The 22,285-nt window shown below is 33.4% G+C and overlaps 3 protein-coding genes across 3 annotated transcripts; 1 reads left to right on the forward strand and 2 right to left on the reverse strand.

The window, feature by feature from the left end:
- Positions 1-5,778: 5,778 nt before the first annotated feature.
- On the reverse strand, positions 5,779-9,297 carry LOC105799324 (proteasome subunit alpha type-3). The gene is made up of 9 exons (XM_012629822.2): positions 9,130-9,297; positions 8,991-9,030; positions 8,800-8,883; positions 8,605-8,678; positions 8,321-8,492; positions 8,151-8,197; positions 7,506-7,571; positions 6,934-7,024; positions 5,779-6,164 (listed from the first exon to the last, which is right to left on the reverse strand). Exons 1-9 carry the CDS (start codon positions 9,231-9,233, stop codon positions 6,093-6,095), a joined length of 750 nt encoding a protein of 249 aa, XP_012485276.1. The 5' UTR covers positions 9,234-9,297; the 3' UTR covers positions 5,779-6,092.
- A 6,434-nt stretch (positions 9,298-15,731) lies between these two features.
- LOC105799325 (10 kDa chaperonin, mitochondrial) lies at positions 15,732-17,373 on the forward strand. The gene is made up of 3 exons (XM_012629825.2): positions 15,732-15,970; positions 16,056-16,195; positions 17,094-17,373. Exons 1-3 carry the CDS (start codon positions 15,866-15,868, stop codon positions 17,140-17,142), a joined length of 294 nt encoding a protein of 97 aa, XP_012485279.1. The 5' UTR covers positions 15,732-15,865; the 3' UTR covers positions 17,143-17,373.
- A 960-nt stretch (positions 17,374-18,333) lies between these two features.
- Positions 18,334-21,910, reverse strand: LOC105799326 (uncharacterized). The gene is made up of 6 exons (XM_012629828.2): positions 21,746-21,910; positions 21,028-21,081; positions 20,837-20,906; positions 20,607-20,647; positions 18,735-18,794; positions 18,334-18,625 (listed from the first exon to the last, which is right to left on the reverse strand). The coding sequence occupies exons 1-6, from the start codon at positions 21,809-21,811 to the stop codon at positions 18,575-18,577; spliced, it is 342 nt and encodes a 113-aa protein (XP_012485282.1). The 5' UTR covers positions 21,812-21,910; the 3' UTR covers positions 18,334-18,574.
- Between the last annotated feature and the right edge of the window lie 375 nt (positions 21,911-22,285).

The following is a 22,285-nucleotide window of genomic DNA, read 5'->3' on the forward strand; positions in this document are numbered from 1 at the left end:
TATCTCCATAAGAAAACTCACATTCGGCCAGTCCTTGAGTTGCCGGTATGAACTGCCTTGATCTATACTGTCTTAATACGAGCAGAAGGGTATATCCAACGGCTCCCCAAATTCCGAGTAAAGGAACCCAATCGAAGTCTCCACATCGATATAAAATCTCGTCAGGCACCATCCAAGGAGCTTTCCATTCAACATCTTCATCTCGGAGATTTTGAAGGATTGCCATCCACCTTTCTCCAGAAATATCGTCACGTCTTGGCGTCGCTGCTAATTCTTTCAAAGGAGAATACCTTTCAGAGAATACTTTGTAAGAAACCTTATCCACCTTCCAGAAGTGGTTGTGGAACCAAGCTAACAGGAGCTGTGCACAACCAATGAATCTTCCTTCGCCCGCTCTCCGGCATGCACTTAAAGATCTGAACGTTTCGGCCAGAATTGCTGGGATGGGTGTAACCCCCCTGTCAAGCTGATTGAACAAATTTGTAACTGTTTCATCAATATGTCCTAACGCTTTGGGGAAAATAACCAGCCCATAGATACCCAAGGCGAGGACATCGACTTTCTTCTTTGTATCAGGGTGTGCCAAAATATAATCTCGCAAACTTCTCCACGGGATACATTTATTTTCTCCTTTTTGCTTGGTTCGTGTCGTAACCCATTGCTCGCTCATTCTAGTGATCTTTGCTAACTTCTTTGCAAAAGGGAGAACATTGGCAGTTCTAGCATAAACTTTATCTACTTGGATTCTTGGACAACGAAACAAAGCTGTATACTCCTCCACAGTAGGCACCAAGTCTACTTCCCCAAAGGTGAAGCAGCTATAAGCAGAATTCCAAAATTGGGCCAGAGCTCGAAATAAATGCTCGTCCACTTTGATGTCGAGCAAGTAGGGAAACAACTGTTTGACCTCGTCATCCCACTGAGCCCAGATTTCTTTCAAGTCTTGGAGATTATTCTGAGTTACGTTGATACAAGTGAAGTCCCATAATTCTGATGTATACCCCTCCATTACACTATCACCTTTCTCAAGTTGCGTTCTTTCTGACCATGTTTGGACAACCGCATTATTTTCAGCCTTATCAAGAAATTCGTTTTCCATGATGAGCTTTCTGTCTAGAAATCGAATGTGAATCAACGCCTTTTGTAATAAAATGCGATGCAGTTAAAATGCCATGCATCCAAAGTAAAACAGCAAAGATTAGTATCAGATATAAACATATAATCCAAAACAATTCAGAAAGAACACATATCAGGGTACCACTAGGGTTCGGTGTAGTTTTACCTAGGGTGAGTCCCTAAGGTTCACTATATATGGTTTGGCTCTAAAGTAAGGGTACCCAAACCAGCAGATTCTTCGATCTTCACCTATTATAGGGTCATACAGACCGAGTTCGGTTCAGGGGAATACATTTCCCTATGGCTGCACGGAGATGAAAATCTCACGAAGACATAGGTACAGATGTATCCCGAAAGCGATCCACTATCCTGCACGGAGGTGAAAACCTCACGAAGGAATAGCTTCTCACTCCCACTTAAAAGGTGTGACCAACGGTCATGTAATGCAATGCAGAGATAAAAATTAAAAATACAAAGCATAATGAAAGCTATAATTCAAAACAAATGAAATGCAATGAGAAGATCGTATATTTAAATCAAATTTTCAATTTTCGACAAAAAGACAAGAAATAATCAACTCGTGGCTTGACTCTCTTATTTAAATTCCCCAGTGGAGTCGCCAAGCTGTTGACACTATTTTTTTGATGGAAAACGGGGTCGACTTGGGTTTTGACAAAAACAAAAAAAACGGGAGTCGCCACTAATCCTTTTTTAATAAGGTGTGATCAGATCACCTTGAAAAGTGGTTGTTTTTAACAAAATGATTTTATTTTATTAAAACAACAAGTCTGGTCCACGAAATTCAGAAAAACGGGTTCGGGAGTCGGTTACGCACGAGGAAGGATTAGCACCCTCGATACGCCCAAAATTGGTACCTAGTTGATTACTTAATGTCTTAGTGTCGAAAAGCTGAAAACTTTAAAGAAATTCAAAATACGATCCCTAAAAAAATTTCGAATGGCATGGATTAAAATTCAATAGGATATTTAGCAATTTGGCTAAACGTGAAATCGAAACCCAGTACCTTAGGGCACGTTCCTCGAATTTCCAAACGCAAAATATTGCCTTATTTTGAAATTGTTGAAAAGGATATTTAGCTATTTGGTTGAACGAGAAAAATCGACACCCAGTACCTTAGGGCACGTTCCTCAAATTTCCAAACGCAAAACATTACCTTATTTTTTAAAAGTTTTTAAAAGGATATTTAGCTATTTGGTCGAACGAGAAATCGAAACCCAGTACCTTAGGGCACGTTCCTCAAATTTCCAAACGCAAGATATTGTCTTATTTTGAAATATATTTTTTTAAGGATATTAATATGCATAACAAAATGTTAATGAATGCAATAATGTGAGCATAAGTAATACTGAACAACAATAGTAAAATACGATAAATAAAAAGGATAAATCGACAACATGCAAAATAATAAGAAATAAACAAATAAAACTAAAGCATAAAAAGATAATAATAATGGACATATAAATAAAACAAATAAATGAGAAAAATGAATAAAATTATAAAATATATAAAAATGTAGGTATGAATTTAAAATTTTAAGAAAAAATATGTAGGTATATAAATATATAACGAAAATATGTATGTCTACACGTATATATATATATATGTATATGTATAAGAATCATAGAGTATAAAATATATAAGTATGTGCATTTAAATTCAAAACATGTATGTATATATGTATGTAAATTATAAATTAAAATACATAGGGATATGTATATATAAATACAAATATGCATAACTTTATAAATATATATATATAAATTATAAAATACGAAAACATAAGTATGTATATATATGAATAAAAATACGCGTGTGTATATATATATTACATATAGACAAAATAGATATGAGAATATATATTATAAAACAATGTAAGTATGTATATACATGTATATATAAAGTTATGAAATATATAAAATATAAAGATAGGTATATATGTATATGAATTAAAATATATAGATATATATATATATGTACGTATATGTATGTAAAAAAAGTGAAACATAAAATATGTATTTATAATAAATAAAAAATAAGTGTATATTATAAAAATGTATTTGTATATATATTATAATAATACAATAATAATAATAGTACTAACTTAATTGGTCTAATAAAAATAGAAAAAGGACTAAAATAATAATAAAAACAACATTTGGGGCGAAATCGAAAACAAAAATAAAAGGGAAGGAATGATTTGAATGCGCGAATAAAATAGAGGGACTGGAAGGGAAAATTTCCCTTCTCCTCTAAAACGCACAACTTCATTGAGGACCAAATCGAGAGAAAAATAAAATTTTGTGGCAAAATTGAAAAATAAAAAAAATAGAACCCAATCGTAAACAGCCTCAAAAGCGGAAGGATCAGGAGCGCAAATAACCCCTTTTATCCAGAAACACGCGGATCCTAGGCGGTTCGGGTTGGGTCGGTTTGATCCATGCCAAAACGACGTCGTTTTTGGACTATGGTGCTAGCCCTAAACGACGCCATTTAGGGTGTCTATTTAAGCCGCCCTTTTTAGTTATTTTTCATTCCCCTCTGTTTTAAACAAAAAAAAAATCAAAAATACTCTCCCCACCCCTCCTTTCTCCGGCCAAAGTCCCTGCCAGGGCCACCATGCTGGTCGTCGATTATCGGCGCCGGCGCCACCGTAGGCGGCGGACAGAAGGTGAAAGGTCGGGTTTTTTAAACCCCTTTTCAAAAGCCTTTCGAAGATCGGGTTTTAAAGACCCTAAGGCCGAAAAAGAGAACCCCAAAAGTCGTCATCCTCGTCCGTTCTCAGTGACTCGGACTCCGGCGACGCCACAACAACGACGGCTCAGGTATGTTCCCCTTTTTTATTTACTTAAGTTATATTTTATATTTATAATAAAGAAGAGAAATAAATAGAAACTAGTCGAAACCGAAAGGAAACTAAGAAAATCACCTTTGCTGTTTTTCTTATTTCTTCAAAGTATTTTTTTTGCTTAAAATCGAACCCTTTACAATGATTAATTCTCGGCTTTATAGCCGATTTACACAAGTTTTCTAGTCTATTTTTTGCTTGTCGATGTTTCTCTCTGTCATTGTAGGCATGGGCGCGTGGGTGGAGATGATGATGAGTGATTAGCGGTGGTTAGGCGTTGAGGGCAGGTAAGCTAGGGTTTCAGTTCTGAAACCCTAGTTTGACCATGGAGGCTGAGACCTTAGACCCAATGCAGTTGGGCTTGGCAATTGGGTCTAATTTAGGGTATTGGGCTGGTGTTGTATTGGGTTTGGTAATGGGGTTTAATTATTTTGGGCTGAGGGTTAGTAGGTTATTTTGTGTTTTATTTGTTTGTAATGGGCCCTTTGTTTTGTTGTTATGGGCTGGGCGAAATTGGGCTTGTACAGGATTGAATCCACATAAAGGTTTATCTGAAACAAATCATTTGTTTACGTATGGGGGTACAGCCGTATCATGACCTTTAACAAAACAAACATTAGTCGTTGTCTTTTGAAATCATGAAGAAGTAATTACAACATATGGAGCAAGCCGAAAATGTGTTTGGATAAGGTTGTTGACCCAACATAACCATAAAATATGTGATTTAAATCTACAAGAAAAGATGCCAACAATCTTATACAAAGATAATGCAACATGTATAGCTCAATTGAGTGACAGATACATCAAAATGCATTGCAAACTGTAACATTTGAAAAAGTAGTATACAAGATTAGAATGCATCGACTCAAAAGGTAATGTAATGTTTTTCTATTAAAAGTGTTAAACGAGACAAATTATAATGAGAAATTATGTACTCTTTTTCCTTTATCAAGTTTTAATCTTCTTAAAGTTTTTTTTAGTAAGGCTCTAACGAGACACATTTTCGTTGATGGACATTCAAGAGAGAGTGTTGTAATTATTTCATAAGTGAATGTCCTCTCAACTCTATAACCCTAAACAATTATGTGGAAGACCTTCCAACTCTTAAAATTCTCATAGAATTTATGGAGTGTCTTAATTTTCTTATTTATGTATTTGTAACCCATAACAATTAAAATCCTTTAAATAAACATGTATAAACTAGAGGCATCCAAATTGAAAGAAAAAAATTATCCCATCTTGGGTCTTACCATCCTCTCATCTTTGTTCTTACTATTTGCTTATCTTTATTATTATTACAGCCCCTCTCTTTTCTTTAATCCCTTGTCCTCTCTTTTTTTTTAATCCCTTGTGTCCTCTCTTTTCTTTAATCTCTTGTCCTCTCTTTTTTTTAATCCCTTGTGTTAGGTATTCACCACTTCAAGTGTGACTTGAATTCAAATCACTTTAGTCGCTTTGTTATTAGAACTTTGTCATGCATATCATAATCATCATAATCATGAATTCACAGCCACATAATTTTGCGATTACTCATTAATGGTAGTGAAAGAATAATTGTAAAGTTACCAATAATTAACTATCAATATACCTAGGACCAAACAATCAATTTCAATTCGATTAGTCCAATTTCTCACCTGGCCATTGATCAGATTTTGGTCTCAATTGGTTCGAGATTGTTCAATTATTCCATTTTCAAGTTCATATTTCAGTTGGTTCAAGTTCGTCAAATTTGTTCAATTTTCAAAACTGAATCAATCGAATGCTCATTCCTAAGTCTTAGTACCACACCATTCAAATTGACTTCCAAAATATAGCCCCTGTAAAACCAATATATTGTTTAGCGGTATACACACCAAACCTAGAAAGATGTTTCTCGACAACCTTCACAGTAGTTGCCACTGGCAAAGTCTACGTGATGCCTAAAAAATCTACAGTACAGTTCCAAGGTTTTTTGAATCCATGATCTCATCCAAAAGCCTGCTGCTCATATGATCTTAGAAAGACCCTGTTTAATCAGGCACTCACTCCTTTTTTGACGGTCCATAACATTGGGAACTTGGTGAAGATCGAAATACATAAGATAACAAGATGATTCTGTCTCCGGTAATCATTAGTCAGCATCCATTTCTTCCAATGCAGTCCTAGCTGCAACCTTGGCTTCCTCTAAAAGGTCATCAGGAACCTGAAATTTTGTGAAGTGCCACAAGTCGTCAGATGGAAAGCATAGAAAAAGAAAACCGATCAAGGACTTTGCAATAAAACTTCCAAACGACAACTAAATTCCGCAGAAAATAAAGAACATGTACATTTATCCATGTCGTTTTAAATATGGTTCTAATGACCATTTATAGTTGATAAATTTCAGATTCCAGCGCATGAAACAAGCATGACAAATCAAACTATGCATAAGATATAGAAGTGGATAAGATCATGGCACCAACACTGTTTATTTCCTTCAACATAGTAACTTTATAGTTTGTCAGGCTATGAAGAGAGAACAAAAAGTGGGAAGTGGCAAAATATGATTAGAACTGAAAGCCTCATGCAATAGATTAAGTAAAAAAAAAAAAAAATATCGTCGCTTTTGGCATATCAGACAAATTTATAAATGTCCATGTAAGATGGCTATGTATGAAAGTATTTGCTCCAAGGAATAAGTAACCCAAATTTTCTGAGTTGGGAAAGTGCAGAATTTCAAGAACAAGAATCTTATGAGATGCAAGGAATCTCTTATGAGAATCATCCATGAGTGAAACGAAGGCGGCTTTTACATAAGGATTACATGTCCCCAACTTCCATGAAATACAAAACGCTCATTGAAAGATAAGAAACTGAATAAAACACAAACATAATTCAATTCGTATAGCCGACTGCATGTAATTGCTGTTAGTCGATGAAGCTAGCAAAAAGGCAGAAAGTAATGTATGTCCAAAATGGGTATCAGGAATTACCTTTTGATGTTGTTGCTTTGACTCATCACAGACCCAACTCATCTCCAGTTCAAAGGCCTTGTCCTTCGCTTCATCATGTACTTTGTAGATGCTGCTCAATGATAAACTCAAACTATGAAATCTTATACATGCATTCTCAGAGAAAGGAAAATGCTATTGTGCATATGCATTGTAAATGTAAACAAATACAATTCCAGCACTTTGCTTGACACCATCTTAGTCATGGTAGATGGTTATTTCCAAGCAGAGTATTCGACCTACATTCTTATAAATATGTTCGATATCGTGCACAAGCACCAGGCTTGTCATAGTACTAGACCAACATTACAGAAAATAAATAAATAATAATAATGGAAAAGGAACATCAACATGTTCTCTAGATTGCCACTTAATGCAGGAAAAGAAAGAAGAATCATTAACATTCAGAAAAGAAGATATAAGCAATCGTCTTGAAAGGTAAGAAAGGAAACTGAAAAAATATACATAACTTCAATGAACCACCAATAACACAACAGATTCCTAATAAGTTCATTAAAACAGAAACTGCAAGGAATTAAGATAGACAAACTCACATTTTGGCTACTTCAATAACCCCTTCCCTGCAGGTCATTTCTGACAGCTTCAACTTTTCAATTTCCCTGTCCACGTAGACCATGCATTTGTAACCTTATTAGTTGTTTAGTATTAGTATTAATATTACTGAGAGAAATGATTTATGTAGCCAACAAAATAGTTTAGACTCAAAGTTGTGTTGACTAGATTTTGAGTACTCATGGACCAATGACAACTTGGCAAGTAATGAAACAATATACAAAGGATATGTTTCTTTTTTCATACATCCACTTCAACATTTCATCTTTCCTTTTTCTCTCTCTATTTTCTAATGCAAGTTTGGAATTAAGGCCACTAGCATGGATCAATTAGGGAAACCATGTGTGATTAAAGGATGCCAGAAATATTTTGCAGATTAGACTTCAGAGAGAAAATGAATAAAGCCCACCAAAGGCTTTTCAGCTGGACGTAAAACATCTGGCAAAGAAAGGTTTGGGCATAAAAATCATGAAAGAACTCCACTAGCTTAAAATAGTTGGCAAAAACAAATGTTTCACAACATTCAATGCTCCAATTAGTTCATTTAATTAGCTAGCATGAACAGATGATTTTTATCAAATTTCCTCCAAATTTTACAGCATAAAAGAAATAAACTTATAACTTACGTTTTGGCAGCTTGCTTTCCCTTCCCAATTGCAGCACCAAAATATCTCTACATAAATTTTAACAAGCAAAACAGTAAACAAGAACAACATTATTGACTAGTGAAAAAATAGTATACAGATAACATAGTAATGACACGGAAAGAAACAAAAGGACTCTAATTGGGGCCTACATAGGAGATGCCAGATGGTTCAACCATATATAATTGGGGACCATCTCTGTCATAACCTCCGAGAATTATCCCACAGCCAAAGGGCCTGAGCCACCAGTAAAGGGTGCATAAATGCACATAACTTGCAACGCGTTCAGCAAGTTCTTTGACAGGAATGGGTTCACCATAGACACTTCACAAACACCAACAAATGAAACTTATAATTAGATGGACACATAGCAGGTAAATTTAAAGCTGAACTTATGGAACTGAAACTTAATAAAGTAATGAAGAGGGACAAAAACCTTTGGTAATTGGTAGCTTCAGATTTAGCACGGGCCACAATTTGTCTCCCGTCAGCTGCTAATCCAGCCACTGCCTGAATTACAGAATTGAACATCAACGAGAAAAAAGGTGGTAAGAGCCCCAAACGATAACATTGAAAAATGTGGGTAAAGATGCCACTGATTTAAAGCTAAAGCTGAAAGAATAGTGAATACCATGCCGGAATGACGATGAACCGAGTGGATTCTACGATTAGAACCAGGTAACATCATCTTTGATGCTATCAGCTTCTCCACTCCCTAAGATAGTAACAGCCATTTTAGTCTACACCCAAATATTTGATGCTGCTAGTTTCTTTGTTCATCAAAATAAGCAATTGAGGAAAAAAGGAAAAGAGAAAATTAACCAAAACGATCCCATCTTTGCATTTAATTCCAATCACAGTTCTGCAAAAAAAAAAGGAGAAAAATATGTTTTTGAAAACAAAATTAGAATTTTGACACCCTAAAAGAGATCTATAAGATAGAAGAATAAGAAGGGCAGACCCGCTGTTATCGACGGCTTTGGCGGCGTACTCGATCTGGAAAACGCGTCCGTCGGGAGAGAAAGTGGTGACTGAGAGATCGTAACCAGTTCCGATGCTGCTCATCTTTGTTTCTTCTTCTCTGCTTTTTTCCCCCACACTTGAATACTTTGCTCTTTTTGCTGCTTTTGTTTTTTTATATAAATATTGGAGCTTTTCTTTCTTCTCAAGACATCATTACCGATGGGAATGGGCCTAATCCATCCACTGAACCTCTCCCCATCGCCACACAGAAGCCCTAAGTATTGGGTCGGGCTAGAACCTTCACCTCCCCATCCCCTGGCTAAATTAAGAAAAGAGAAACTATACCTAATGTCACTAAACTAAATTTACAATTTGGTCACTTAAGTATAAAAAGTTACATAATGGTTAATGACTTATTTGAAAGTTTTCATTTAAGTTATTAGGTTGTTAAGTTTTTTTTGGCATAATACCAAAAATAACTCCTAACATTTGATTCTTTGGTCACTTTGGCCATTTATTTTTTCTTTGGAGCACTTTAACCCCTAACATTTAATTTTTTGTCAAATTGGTCTATTTTTAATGGGCATGCTGATGTGGTTGTTAGTTGACTAACGATCAGCATTAACCGCTAACGTGGTGATCCAAATGTAATTAAATGTTGACGTGGCACTATTTTAGTCACATTTGGACCATCACGGCGGCAATTAATGTTGATTGTTAGTCAACTAATGGCCACGTCAGCATGTCTGTTAAAAATGGAATAATTTAACAGAAAACTAAACGTTAGGGGTTAAAGTGTTCTAAAAAAAGGATAAAGGGCCAAATTGACTAAATAGACACGTTAAGGGCTATTTTTGGCATTATGTCTTTTTTCTAGTTTGGCTAGTGAGCTCCAAGCGATGATTCGACAATTAGTATAGTTGGTCAGTACTCATCAATGAGTTAAAAAACATACTTTAGATCCAAGTCGATCTAACAGGAGATCAAAGAAGAAAGTTGATGCGAAAGAAAAAATAATAACCTCACTTGTTAGCTCTCAAAAGAATAACTCTCTGAATGATTCAAAACTTATAAATATGTTTGGAGAAGGTTACTAATCAAGATCAAATAACGGAGGTGCAAACTTCAAAGAAACAATGAAGACCCTAATTACTCTAAGAGGCCAATAAACTTGACGAGGCAATTTGTAATGGAGGCTACACGGATGAAGGAATTGTGCGTGCCTTTAATATCTGCTAACACAAGAAGAAACAAAGTGTTAGAAAGCGTAAGAGAAACAAAAAACGTAGACCTGCAACGATCCCTAACTCTAGAGTCAAAGAAAAGCTTTAATAAGAAGAACACTTAAGAAAACTCTACCCAATTTAAAAAAAAAAAAAACAAAAATCGGAAACGTTTGGTGTCTTAAGATTTTCAAAAATTGAAGCTTTAATTATACTTGAGTCAAGAAAAGAATAAGGAAAAAAAATTCAATTTTGGGAAAAATAAAATAAAAATAATAACAATAATAAGAAAAGAAGAAATCTACGTATGAAAGGTAGGCAACTTTTTTTTTGCGGTTTTTTTTTATGCTTTTTCTTTAAAAAAAAGAATAAGAGGAGAAAAAAAAGAATCGAAGAAACCGATGAGAAGTGTTTTTGGTATTTTGACTCGTTTCGGATATAATTTTAGCTTAAAAAATAACACCGAATGGCCTGAAACTGATACCAACTGATGCGGAATCCCGGATCTAGACACAAGAGAAACACAAATTAGAAATAAAATGAGAATAAATAAAATTAGTTAAATAATAATAATAAAGATAGATTTGCCCTATGGAACCCTTGGTTAACTTGTAACCAAAAACGCCAATGATTGAGCGGCTCCCTACGAAACCCCTAGAAGAAGAACCTCTAGAAACACCGATGAACGAGAAAGAAATTTGAATATTTGTAACTCCGAAATACCCTCGAAAGTAACAAACTCCAAACTAAATAGCAAGAGAAGAATCACTCTACTCTCAAAAATTTGCCTCACACAAATTTGGAAGAAAACAAATACTCTCTTTTTATTCCATCCCCTCAATGTGTAGAAAGCAAGCTTATTTATAGGCAAAATACAAGAGTAATTGAACCCTAATAAAACTCTTTAAAATTCTCTAAGAAAATAAATAAATAATAACCTAACCAATAAAATTACTTAAAACTCATAAGTGATGTGTCCCAACCAATGAGAAATAAGTAAATAATAATAATAATAAGATACATAAAAGATTAATCCACCAATTTATGGGCTTTCACTATTCCAAGATTGGTCCAGTGAATTGCATTCTCGTATTTGTCAACGTCACGAACACGATGAATTAAATTTGTAGCAACAAAGTCTTGGACAAAAGCATTCATCTTTGATTTTAATTGTTGTGCCTTGCTTCGAGTGATAAGACCACTAGGAAAAACAACCCTTGAGTGTCACCTCCTTGGCTCGTATCAAAAGTTTTTTGGACTTTGGTTCATAGATTTGTGAAATCCAAAGTTGTTTCATGAAATAAAAAATTGAACTATAGAAGAGAAAGGAAATGAGAACTTTCAATTAGTGTAGACAATGCAAACAAAGAATGTCATACAATAGCAATTATAATAGTATAGTGACTTAAATGAAAGCTTTCAAATAACTCAGTGACCATTTTGTAACTTTTTAAAGTTGAGTGACTGAAACATAAATTTACTAATAGTTTAGTGACCTTGAGTGCAGTTCATTCATTAAAAAATAGAAAAATTAAAAGCTTGTATTTAGATAAAAGCAATGTTGTTGCCTACAGTGTTGAACGTAGTAGTAAGTCAATATTGCACTCCAATAAAAGAATGCAGATTCAAACTTTAGAGAACATATTGTTGGAGGGGCAACCACAAACCTCGAGTATGAGAGTATCGGTGTTGGAAAAATATGGGTATCACATATATAATAAGCATAATTACATGTTATTATTTACTATCATAAATATATTAGTACAAATTAAAAGTGATCTAATTTGGTTAAAATTTATTGGGCTTCAATTAATAAATAAAGTTCGGGTCAAAGAGTATGTTTTAAATAAGAGGTTATCTGATACATTTTTGTGAATTTGACTAAGCGTTTTGTGTGATAACACTCATGATCTGAATCTGGTGAATCGAGTCAGGTTAAGGGTGTTACATCCTGGGTCTTTTTGACCTAGTACTCTATAATATGACCCAACTTAATTCAGTTTTTCTATTTCTCAAAATACAATTTAATATCTACATATTAAATAAGTTCTCACCCCAATTTTACCCTAGTAAAATTTTAATAATTTTACTCCCGGTAAAATTTTGATGATTTTACCCCCAATAAAATTTTGACGATTTTACCCCCGATAAAATTTTGACGATTTTATCCCCGATAAAATTTCGAGAAAATTTGTTCAATATGTCACAACTAAACATGTTCACTATGACCGAATGATTTATTTTCATTTTTGGGCTTCAAAACAGTCAAAAAACATAAACTTACTATTCCATCATTTTTTAAGTAATCCTATATAGGATTGTAAGTTTCCATTTTCATTTTCATTTCTATTTCCATTTCTGGAAACTGGAAACCTACATTCATTTCCAAATGATTCCATTTCTCCATTTCGGAGAAAACCATAACCATTCCTGAATGTTTCCCTTTTTTTTTTATTCAAACACTCAATTCATTTGTGGTTTAAATGAGCTAGCGGTGGAACCGATTGGACATATGTAGTTGAGGTTCAAATGATTTATACTTATGTTTTGGCTTTTCGCATATTAATTATAAACTCATTTAGTCACGAAGTCATTCCACTATAGTATCGTAACTGAGCTCTCCCCAACGACATACTATTACGAAAACAACTACTCAGTGTTCGTCTAATGACATTGTTATAAGTGTGTTACCCTCATAGGATATCATTGATCTCTTTGAGATAATATCCGCTCTCCCAATATGATTATATTTTATCTCATGGTAATCATTACATATTCCTTCAAGAAAAGTCAATCACTATCAAATAGTGATAAAATCATCCATTACAAAAGACGAACGACCTATGACCACGTTTACTTTTCATCAACCATGTAATGCCAGTGAGAGGATATCATTTACCTATGTTTTGGGTTATGAATTCCACTATTGTGAATGACTCTACATACAACATAAGTCATACAACCAATGCGTTAGCTTTCGGTTTCTTATCTATTTGAACTCAGACTTTTACTTACATCAAAGTGTACAAGTCGTGCATATACAGTCTGTCATCCACTCAGGATTCAGGTATGTCACACTATGAACGTCACAAGTGATTAAATCCATAAAACCGATTAAGGATCTATTCTGCTTGGGTCATGTCTGATATATTGTCAGTCTAGTCAGTCATATTTATATCTCTATCATTTGGTAGTCACCCGCTCTGATGCCCAAGATAAGACATCTCCCCAATTGGACTTGATAGTCGGAATATTAGTCTTTCAATCGGTTTGCTCATTTCCGATTAGACTAAGGATATGCTTAGGTTCGTGTACTAATACAAGCTATCTTTCTGTACTACGGTCCGACCACGTAATACCGCTTAGTATTAGTTAAACATTAAACAACCAATGAGCAACATTTGCTTCCATTTTGCTTTGCGTGCAAAAACCATTTGAGGACAATAATACAAAGTATATTGATAGTAATAAATGAATTTGTTTTATTAACCAATCTGTTTGAAAAATTACAAGTGTATATTGATGAAAATACCACACTTAGGGCAACAGATCCAATAGTAATTTTCATGCTACACATTCATACTTGGTCTATGTCAATTGGTTGTGTTAATATACGTGATCAGGGATGGTTTTAATTACGATATATGTAACGAAAGTCGCCTTGATTCTATGTTAACATAATTAATGGACGAGATTGTTTGGAATACCTTTTGGATATGATAGTAAAGTTTTGAACTCATAAGGTTATATAATGACATGTAATTATAAGATAATCGGTATATATGTGGTCCAAGTGGGAGATTATAGGAAAAATATGGACATCACATATATAATAAGCATAATTACTAATTATTTACTATCATAAAATATTAGTCCAAATTAAAAGTGATATAATTTGGTTAAAGTTTATTGAGTTTCAGTTAATAAATAAAGTATGATTTAAATATGTGTAGATACTCTCGTAACTAATTTGTAATTGATGATGGACTGATTAAAAATTAAGACTAATGTGCGAAAGTTATATATTAGAATTATAACCCTAAATTATATATACGTAACTTTTCCGACATCTTATCTTTAGAAAAGAGAGTTACATTCTTTGAATTACTCGTGTGTTAATTTGAAAGATCAACACCGTAAGACTCAAAGATTTTACGATATTAATGGATTCAAGTATACTACGCATCTAATTTTATTCTTGATAATTTGATATGACATATCATAATTTATTAAAGTTGATATCTAATTTTTTTATTTTAACAATGGATTCAAAACAAAGACATAATTTTGAGCAAACTTCTCAAAACAACTATTAAATCAAAAATCGAAATTGATTAACAGATCAAACAGGTTTGTTATATTTATTACAACAACAATATAATTATGAGCCCAAACTCATCATATGTACCTTAAATCGGACAAAACCCAGCATAAAAAATAAATGTAAAAAGATTGTGAAAAAATTGTTGATGAAAAAGTGAAAAGCCTAAACCATGATATATTAAACTGTGAAACACTTTATATTTTACTAGTAATATTGCCCCACTATGCAGGGCTGTACCGTCAAATTATAATAATTTATAATTTTCAGGTTAAAATTAAAATAATTATATTGATTGAATAGTATTTGATGTTTTAGTCTAATTATATTTTGAGATTCACTTTTAAACTTGGATAAAAGGTAAAATGAATATTTAATTTATGGATTATAAAAAAATTCATCAAATAGAAAATATAAGAAATTGGAAATTTTGAAGCAATGTCTCGAATATAAAGAAAAATATTGATAATTTTTTTACAGAATTATTATGGTGCACATTGTTGAGGAAGAATAAAATTCACAAACAGGTTTTTAGTATATCAAAATTAAAATTAGTATTTAATCCTATGTGATGACTCGATGGTTAAGGTTATTTATCGTCCTAGGTGTGGCCTAGATTTGAGTTGTGTTAATCGTGTTTGTTGTTCAAGTTTTATCCTGTAATTATAATTAAAAAAAAACTAATACTGACCTCGATGCTAAATATTTTTTTAAAAAAATTGTTGGATACCCTTTGGAAAATAAGATTTTGTATTTAATAAATAATTTGTGTATAAATTTATGTAAGGCCATTTGTATTTATTTTTAATATTTGTTTATGAGGTGTCATTCCATGGTCAATTGGTAGTATATTTTATATACAAATGAACTTTAAAAATATAGAATACTTAAATTCCAAAATGAAGGTTATTAGCTTCTCTAAATAAATAGACAAAAAAATAACGGGCACGAATGCATCTTAAACCCTAGAAGTCTAGAGTCTTCTAATTTTGTTGTTGTTGTCGTTTAAAGTCTAGAGTCTAGAGTCTAGAGTCTTCCAAACGTTAAGGTGAGGGGGTATTTTCGTAATTCAACAGAAACCCTGAATCCATCTTAAACCCTAAGATCTCCCCATTCTTTCAATCATCTCCTGTAACAGCCAATCCCGTCGCACAAAGAACCTCTGTTTCTGCCCTTCTCTAACAACAAACATGGCAAAGCGATTGATTCCTTCATTTAATCGCATTTTGGTTGAGAAAATAATCCCTCCTTCTAAAACCAACTCTGGGATCTTGCTTCCTGAGAAGACCCCCAAGGTTTTTATTTTATCCATCAATTTACTCACTTTGTGTTGATGTTATTTTTTTTCTTCTAATTTTGTGTTTCCCCCATTTGTTGTAGTTGAACTCTGGAAAAGTGGTAGCAGTTGGACCAGGAGCTCGAGACAGAGATGGGAAGCATATCCCAGTTAATCTGAAGGAAGGAGATACAGTTCTTTTGCCTGAATATGGTGGCACTGAAGTCAAGCTTGGTGAAAAAGAGTTAGTCCTTTGTTTTACATCTCCTTTTTCATGCTATTATTTCTTAATGTTTTGTATGGTTGTGTTTTTTTTTTTACTACACTAAGCTTGTGATTGGTTGGTGCTTTTCGTTTTTTGAGGAATTATTTAACGCTTAAAAATGTTTAACACTCATTTGCTGTTCAGCAAGCTGAGGTGCTTTGGGTGCAATGCAGTAATTCCTCTAAAAGGTTCACCTCATCATTATTGTGGACGTGTGTATATATATATTTGCAATATTGGAATTTGGGGGGGGGGATACAGTAGAAGAAAAAATCTTTGATTAAGTACTAGTTTCTGGTGAAGTCTTTAGAAGTGTGTTCAAGGTTATAAAGCCTCTAGGATAGTCAAGATGCATCTCCGCCAATGGTGAACCTGGGGTTAATGAAATCAAGGTGTTAATCGGCAATCATGGACCGTGGCATCAGATTATAATGTATGACCTTGGTTTTTTTCCATACTTTACTACCTTGGTTTTTTTGACAATTAGTTATCAGTTTTTTTGTGGTTTATAGTCTGCAGTCGAACTTTTGGTTCTTGAATCCTTTGAAACATCACAAGTTGTTGGTGGATTCAATTCCGAAATCTAGATGCTGGAGGTCAATGAGAGCAAACCACATTCTTTGCTTGCTGATTGGCATATAATAAAAGCAATTATCTATGCTTGTATCATCGTTTGACCTTGTTTTTAACTCAAGTGCTGCATGGAGTTGGTGGATTATAGGGTTCTGCAAACATGATGGATTATAGGGTTGTGCAAACATGATAACATCTTGTTAACTATGTTATCTGTTCTTCATTTTCTAAGATTAAGCTACCCATTCATTGGCAGTTACTTCTTTTCAGTTTTAACATGTTTTCTTCTTAACCCATTGTTCAGGTATCACCTATACAGAGATGATGACATCTTGGGAACCCTTCATGACTGAATTTTGCGGCTGTGGGACTGGAGAATGATTCTCATTCAAATATGTCTCTGTTCTTGAAGGAAACAAATATTTACCTTGGACTTGTGACTCTATCAGTAATTTTACATGTTTTAAGACTTTTTATTCGTTTGAAGGCATTTTGGATGAGGAATGTTTTCAAGAATTTTACTAGCTATGGGGAAAAAATGTTGCTAAAATCTTCAATCAATAATCTCTTCCATTTTGGTTTTATACTGCTTATTCATAAGCATTTTCATACGGACAAAATTGAGTTCAACGATGCACAAAACCATATGATAACATGCATGGAAATTAATACAGCAAGAGGAATGATGCTTTCTTGAAGGATTACCAAATTTGGTATTTAATAATTGAGTAGGTTAAATGGCAATGGTTGCCATCTTTTTATCCTAATCAATCCCTAAATTCGTCTCCTCTATATATAAAGGATCTTCTTAAAAGGAAATTCCGTATGTGAATATTATGTAAAATGTTAAATCCGGTCTTGAGCTGATGTTAGGGATGGCAAGAATATCTGACTTGACCTTATAAGGTCAGGTTTCTTTTAGAAATCAAATCTGGGGATAGATCAGAATTGGAGTGTGTTAATTTTTAAAAATTAGTCAGGTCAGAGTTAAGGTTTATTCTAAACCTGCATCACCTTGACCTGAGATAATTACGAAATTACCTTAAAAAATGTTTCATTCCATAGTTAAAGGTGAAGTCGAGACATATACTTTCAACCGTAACAGTAACAGGGAACTCATAAAATATATACTAATATATATGTTTGCTACATCAACTACATTTTATTTGCTTGCATCCTATATCCCTTTATAAAATCCTCCCCACCTTGCCCCATTGCCAGCTAGTTGCTCCAATTTCCGCAACTACAGGAGACAACAAGGACTTAAAAATCTTCAATGAGCTGAGAAATTTCCATGCATTATTACAGGAACCTATTGATCTAAGTATACGGCTTTATTATTTTTTTGGTCTTTATAATTACAGAAGAAAAAAACAACTATGCTATTCAAAAAACAAAGGATGAATAGTTTCAATATGGTAAAGAGTAACATCAGAAATGTCTGATGAGTGAACGATAGAGAACTAAAACAGAAATGGGCAAAAGCCAAAAATAAGCTCTTCCTCATTTTCCCATGAGTAGAGACGCTTATGAGACAAGCTGAGTATAAAATTGAAAGTCTAGGATGTCTTAATCTTTTGAATGTAGGTTACATTGAGAATGACTGTCAAATACGATGAAACTCATTTAACAATGCACAACAAGAATAGTTTTTTTATCATAAATTTTCCCAAAACAGGTTCTGCAACTTCTTCATAACCAAGAAGGGGAAAAAAACAGATGAAGAAAAGAACCTAACAATATAAAACAGGTATTAGCCATGAAGGGACTATCTCTTCAGCAGTTTCATGAGTTTAGGAACTTCTGAGCAGCTTCAAAACTCAGCCCCTCGTACACCTGCAAATGATTAAAGATTTTGAAGTTTTGTCCAATCAAATATCAGAAATTGGAAATTAATCATAAGAAATATTCAATGGTTATGTGGGATTAACTAAAATAGACATACAAGTTTCCTGTGAACGTGTTGAAAAGCCTTGCAAAGTTTGTCTGCCTCTGCTGCACCAACCTATGTCAGTCAACAAGTAGCCATTATTAACATGTTTAAAATGCTTCCAGCACCATATTGTCATTAACTATTATTAAGCATTGGAACTGTATCAACAGTAAACCAAAAACTTACTATGACAACAGTAATTTACAATCAACTCAACAAAAATATCCCATAAGAACCTCAAAACCAAGAAAAAGATGATAACATTTGGGGTTACAGGCGAGAACCATTTCAGTAGCAAAAGCTCTTTTATGGATGATTTGGCATGTAACTGCAACATGCATAACTGCAGGCTACTGCAGAGACAAGATTCGATTCAAACTTTTTTTCCTGCTAATTTCTATTCTTATCACTCTGGGTTCCAATCTATATGACCTCTGGGTAGTAAAAAGTAAACCTCTTCAGCAAAGGCAGGTAGTGACCTAACCTTTAAGAGCCTGTACAAGAGAGGAGCTCTCTCTTTCTTATTTAGCATTTTATGGTTATTATGCATCAATGGTAAGTAAAACTGCAATTTTCTGTTAATCATTCCCAAAAGAGAGCACATAAAGCTTAAAAGGCTTCATTACTGCCATGCATTATGTAGAGTAGGACAATAAAGGTTCTATGTCATAAGAAATGCTCACTCTAATAAACAATATAAAGCATCAAATTCAATTAAATTAATTAATAAGAACTAAATAAAATACTTTAAAATTTATCTTCTTTCAAGCAGAATACTTCTAGTAATTTAAAAAGAAAAAATTCAAAGGCACAAGCCACAGTTGCCCCATGAGAATAGCTGACAAGATGGAACTCTTGGTGTGAGTCATCTAGGACCACATATGCTTTTCACCAAGTTTATCGTTAAAGCACATAAATAATCAAAATTTTAGCAATTACCATGTATTCACTCTATAGTCTATATCATCACAAATGATTCACCTAGCCCCAGAACTATTTAAAAAAAGGTTATAATGTTTCCCATGACACTGGTGGATAGCTGGATCTCTTGATGCAGCACCATTGAAGACAATATTAGGTGCTTTGCACCCTCAGTTATTATTAGAGCTCATAACCAACCAAAACTTTTAATTCAAAATATTCAGTAATTATCATCACAAGAGGCTTGTGAATTGTCAATTGTATAACTAATAGAAAAGATCTTCAACTATGGCATAATAGAAAAAAGGCTGAAAGAGAAAAGAGATGGTGTCAGAATAATGGTTGAAAGAATGTAAAGGCCCCTCAAGAATCAAATTATTGGTGTTGTAGAAGCAATCTCACTACGATGGCTTATTACAATTTAACAAACTTTGTTGACGTTTCAAGCAACAAAAAAAAAAAAAGAAAAGGAAAAATCATGGAAATTAAAGACTTTAGGAAGATTTCAGGGAGCTCTGCATGGGAATTAAGGACCATGGGAGGGAGGATCATTAAGTACTGAGAAAATCAGATGGCAGGAAACATCTACAAATTTTAGTTACATGTCGGTAAGTAACGCATTCTGCTTAAAATTTTGTATCTGAACACAAAAACCACGTTGGTACTACTTTTACTTCTTTCTTTAATTTCATTAATCAGAAAAAGTACGAGGTTAGTTTTCAGTGGAAGAAAAGAAACGTTTTGATTCCAACGATACCTTGCCTCATCAAATCCACAATAAACCATTCAAGTTGCCAGTTGAATTTTATAGTCCAGTAGTAAGTAATTTCATCAGAATCATAATAACTTCTACATATATTGCAACAAATATGCCAGTTCAGAAGAGAATAAATTCAAGAAAGCCTAAAGAATTTAGAACACTGAAAATTTAGTTAACTTGGAGTCATTATATTTTAGGCATACCTTCTTCTCAGCTGTCAACTTTAGCTTCTGCCAGAACTTATCTGTCAAAAAGAATACATGCATGTAAACAAAAAAGTTGCAAGACTATATTTCGAAAAAAGAAAATGTAAGCCGTCCATTATTTCCCCAAAGTTTAACATATAAAGGGATCAATTGACAACAGATCAAAATTCTTATCCATACAGTTTTATGGAGATATTTTATTCTATGGACTGTGTGTAATAACTTACCGTGCAGATCAGTTCCTTGATTCTCTGTTTCTTTTCTTTCATCATGCCATGCATCTTGCCAGTCCTTAATCTGTTTAGCAAATGAAAAACATGACAAGCTAGCATATAACGGAGACATTTCAACGGAATACTACAAACATTGATCAATTATAGAAAGAGGAGTAAGGGGATGAATCAGTTTTAGTAAATACCGCCTCATTTGATGCTGAACAAGAAGCTGCTTGTCTAGATGAAGCAGACTCGGCCTGAAACATTTAAAGATAATTTCAAGCAAAATGAATCTAAAAATTTAGTATCAGAATGACTGCTGTCATAGCCGTAAACATTATTGCATGCATCAACAGCTTTCAGTTATAAAAATCGGAAATTACATAATTAAACTAGAAAACTGCCACCCGTCAAGCAATTTGTGAATGCAACTAAAGCCAAGTAAGAATCTCAGATGTTTCTATTCAATAGTGAGACAATTAAATCCTTAAACAGCTTAAAAAGGCATCATTTTGACAACATCGAGCAAAAACATTAGCACTAATAGAATTGGTTTATGCTTAAGTCCCGTAAAAACCCTTACAATACTCTCTTTCCAAATACAGATGCATGAAACACACAGATCATCAATCAAATCCAAGAAAAGGTCGTCACAATCACAAAAAAACCGATTTAAATATGGTAAGACATAAGATTATTATAGCACTGAAACAAAACGAGGATCTCTCAGAACGTTTTACATTGTGGAACTAACGCAATTCACAAACCTTAAACCTATCAATTCAGGGCGGAAAAAGAAGAAAAAAAAAGGTGAAATTGAGGGAAAAGATCGATGAGAGAGCCAGAGATAAATGAACAACAAAAGAATGATTAGAATTAGAAAATGGTGTAGAAAAAATAAAGAGGGGTTTTGAAATTTACATGGTAATCACCAGATCGAACAACAGGGAAGAGATCAAGAAGGCGCCGAAATTCTTGTTCATCCATGTCTCCCAGCTGTTTGAGAATAATCCTCAATAATTTGTATCTCCTTTTGACTGAAGGTTTACAAGCATGATTCTAATCATCTTATTATGACCAAACTGCCCCGGGATCAACAATGACTAGGAAAAAAGACAAATTTTATATTATTTAAAAAAACTTCAAAAAACAAATATAAGAGTAATTGAAATTTATATATTATATAAAATCAGTAGTGTTCAAGAGTTAATAGGGTATTTTAGGTAGAATAAAAAATAAATAGAAATAATTTAAGCATTAGAAATTAATAAAGATAATTTAAGTATTTTGTAAATAAAGTTAATTTTTATAAATTTTAATTACTTACTATTAATTATTTTATTTAATATAAATAAAGGTGCTTTAAGAGTATAAAAATTAATAGGGTTATTTTAGGTAGAATAAAAAACCAATAGAGATAATTTAAGCATTAAAATTAATAAGAAAATTTTAGTTATTTTG

Source organism: Gossypium raimondii, chromosome 9, assembly GCF_025698545.1.
Source record: "Gossypium raimondii isolate GPD5lz chromosome 9, ASM2569854v1, whole genome shotgun sequence".
Classification (NCBI taxonomy): Eukaryota; Viridiplantae; Streptophyta; class Magnoliopsida; order Malvales; family Malvaceae; genus Gossypium; species Gossypium raimondii.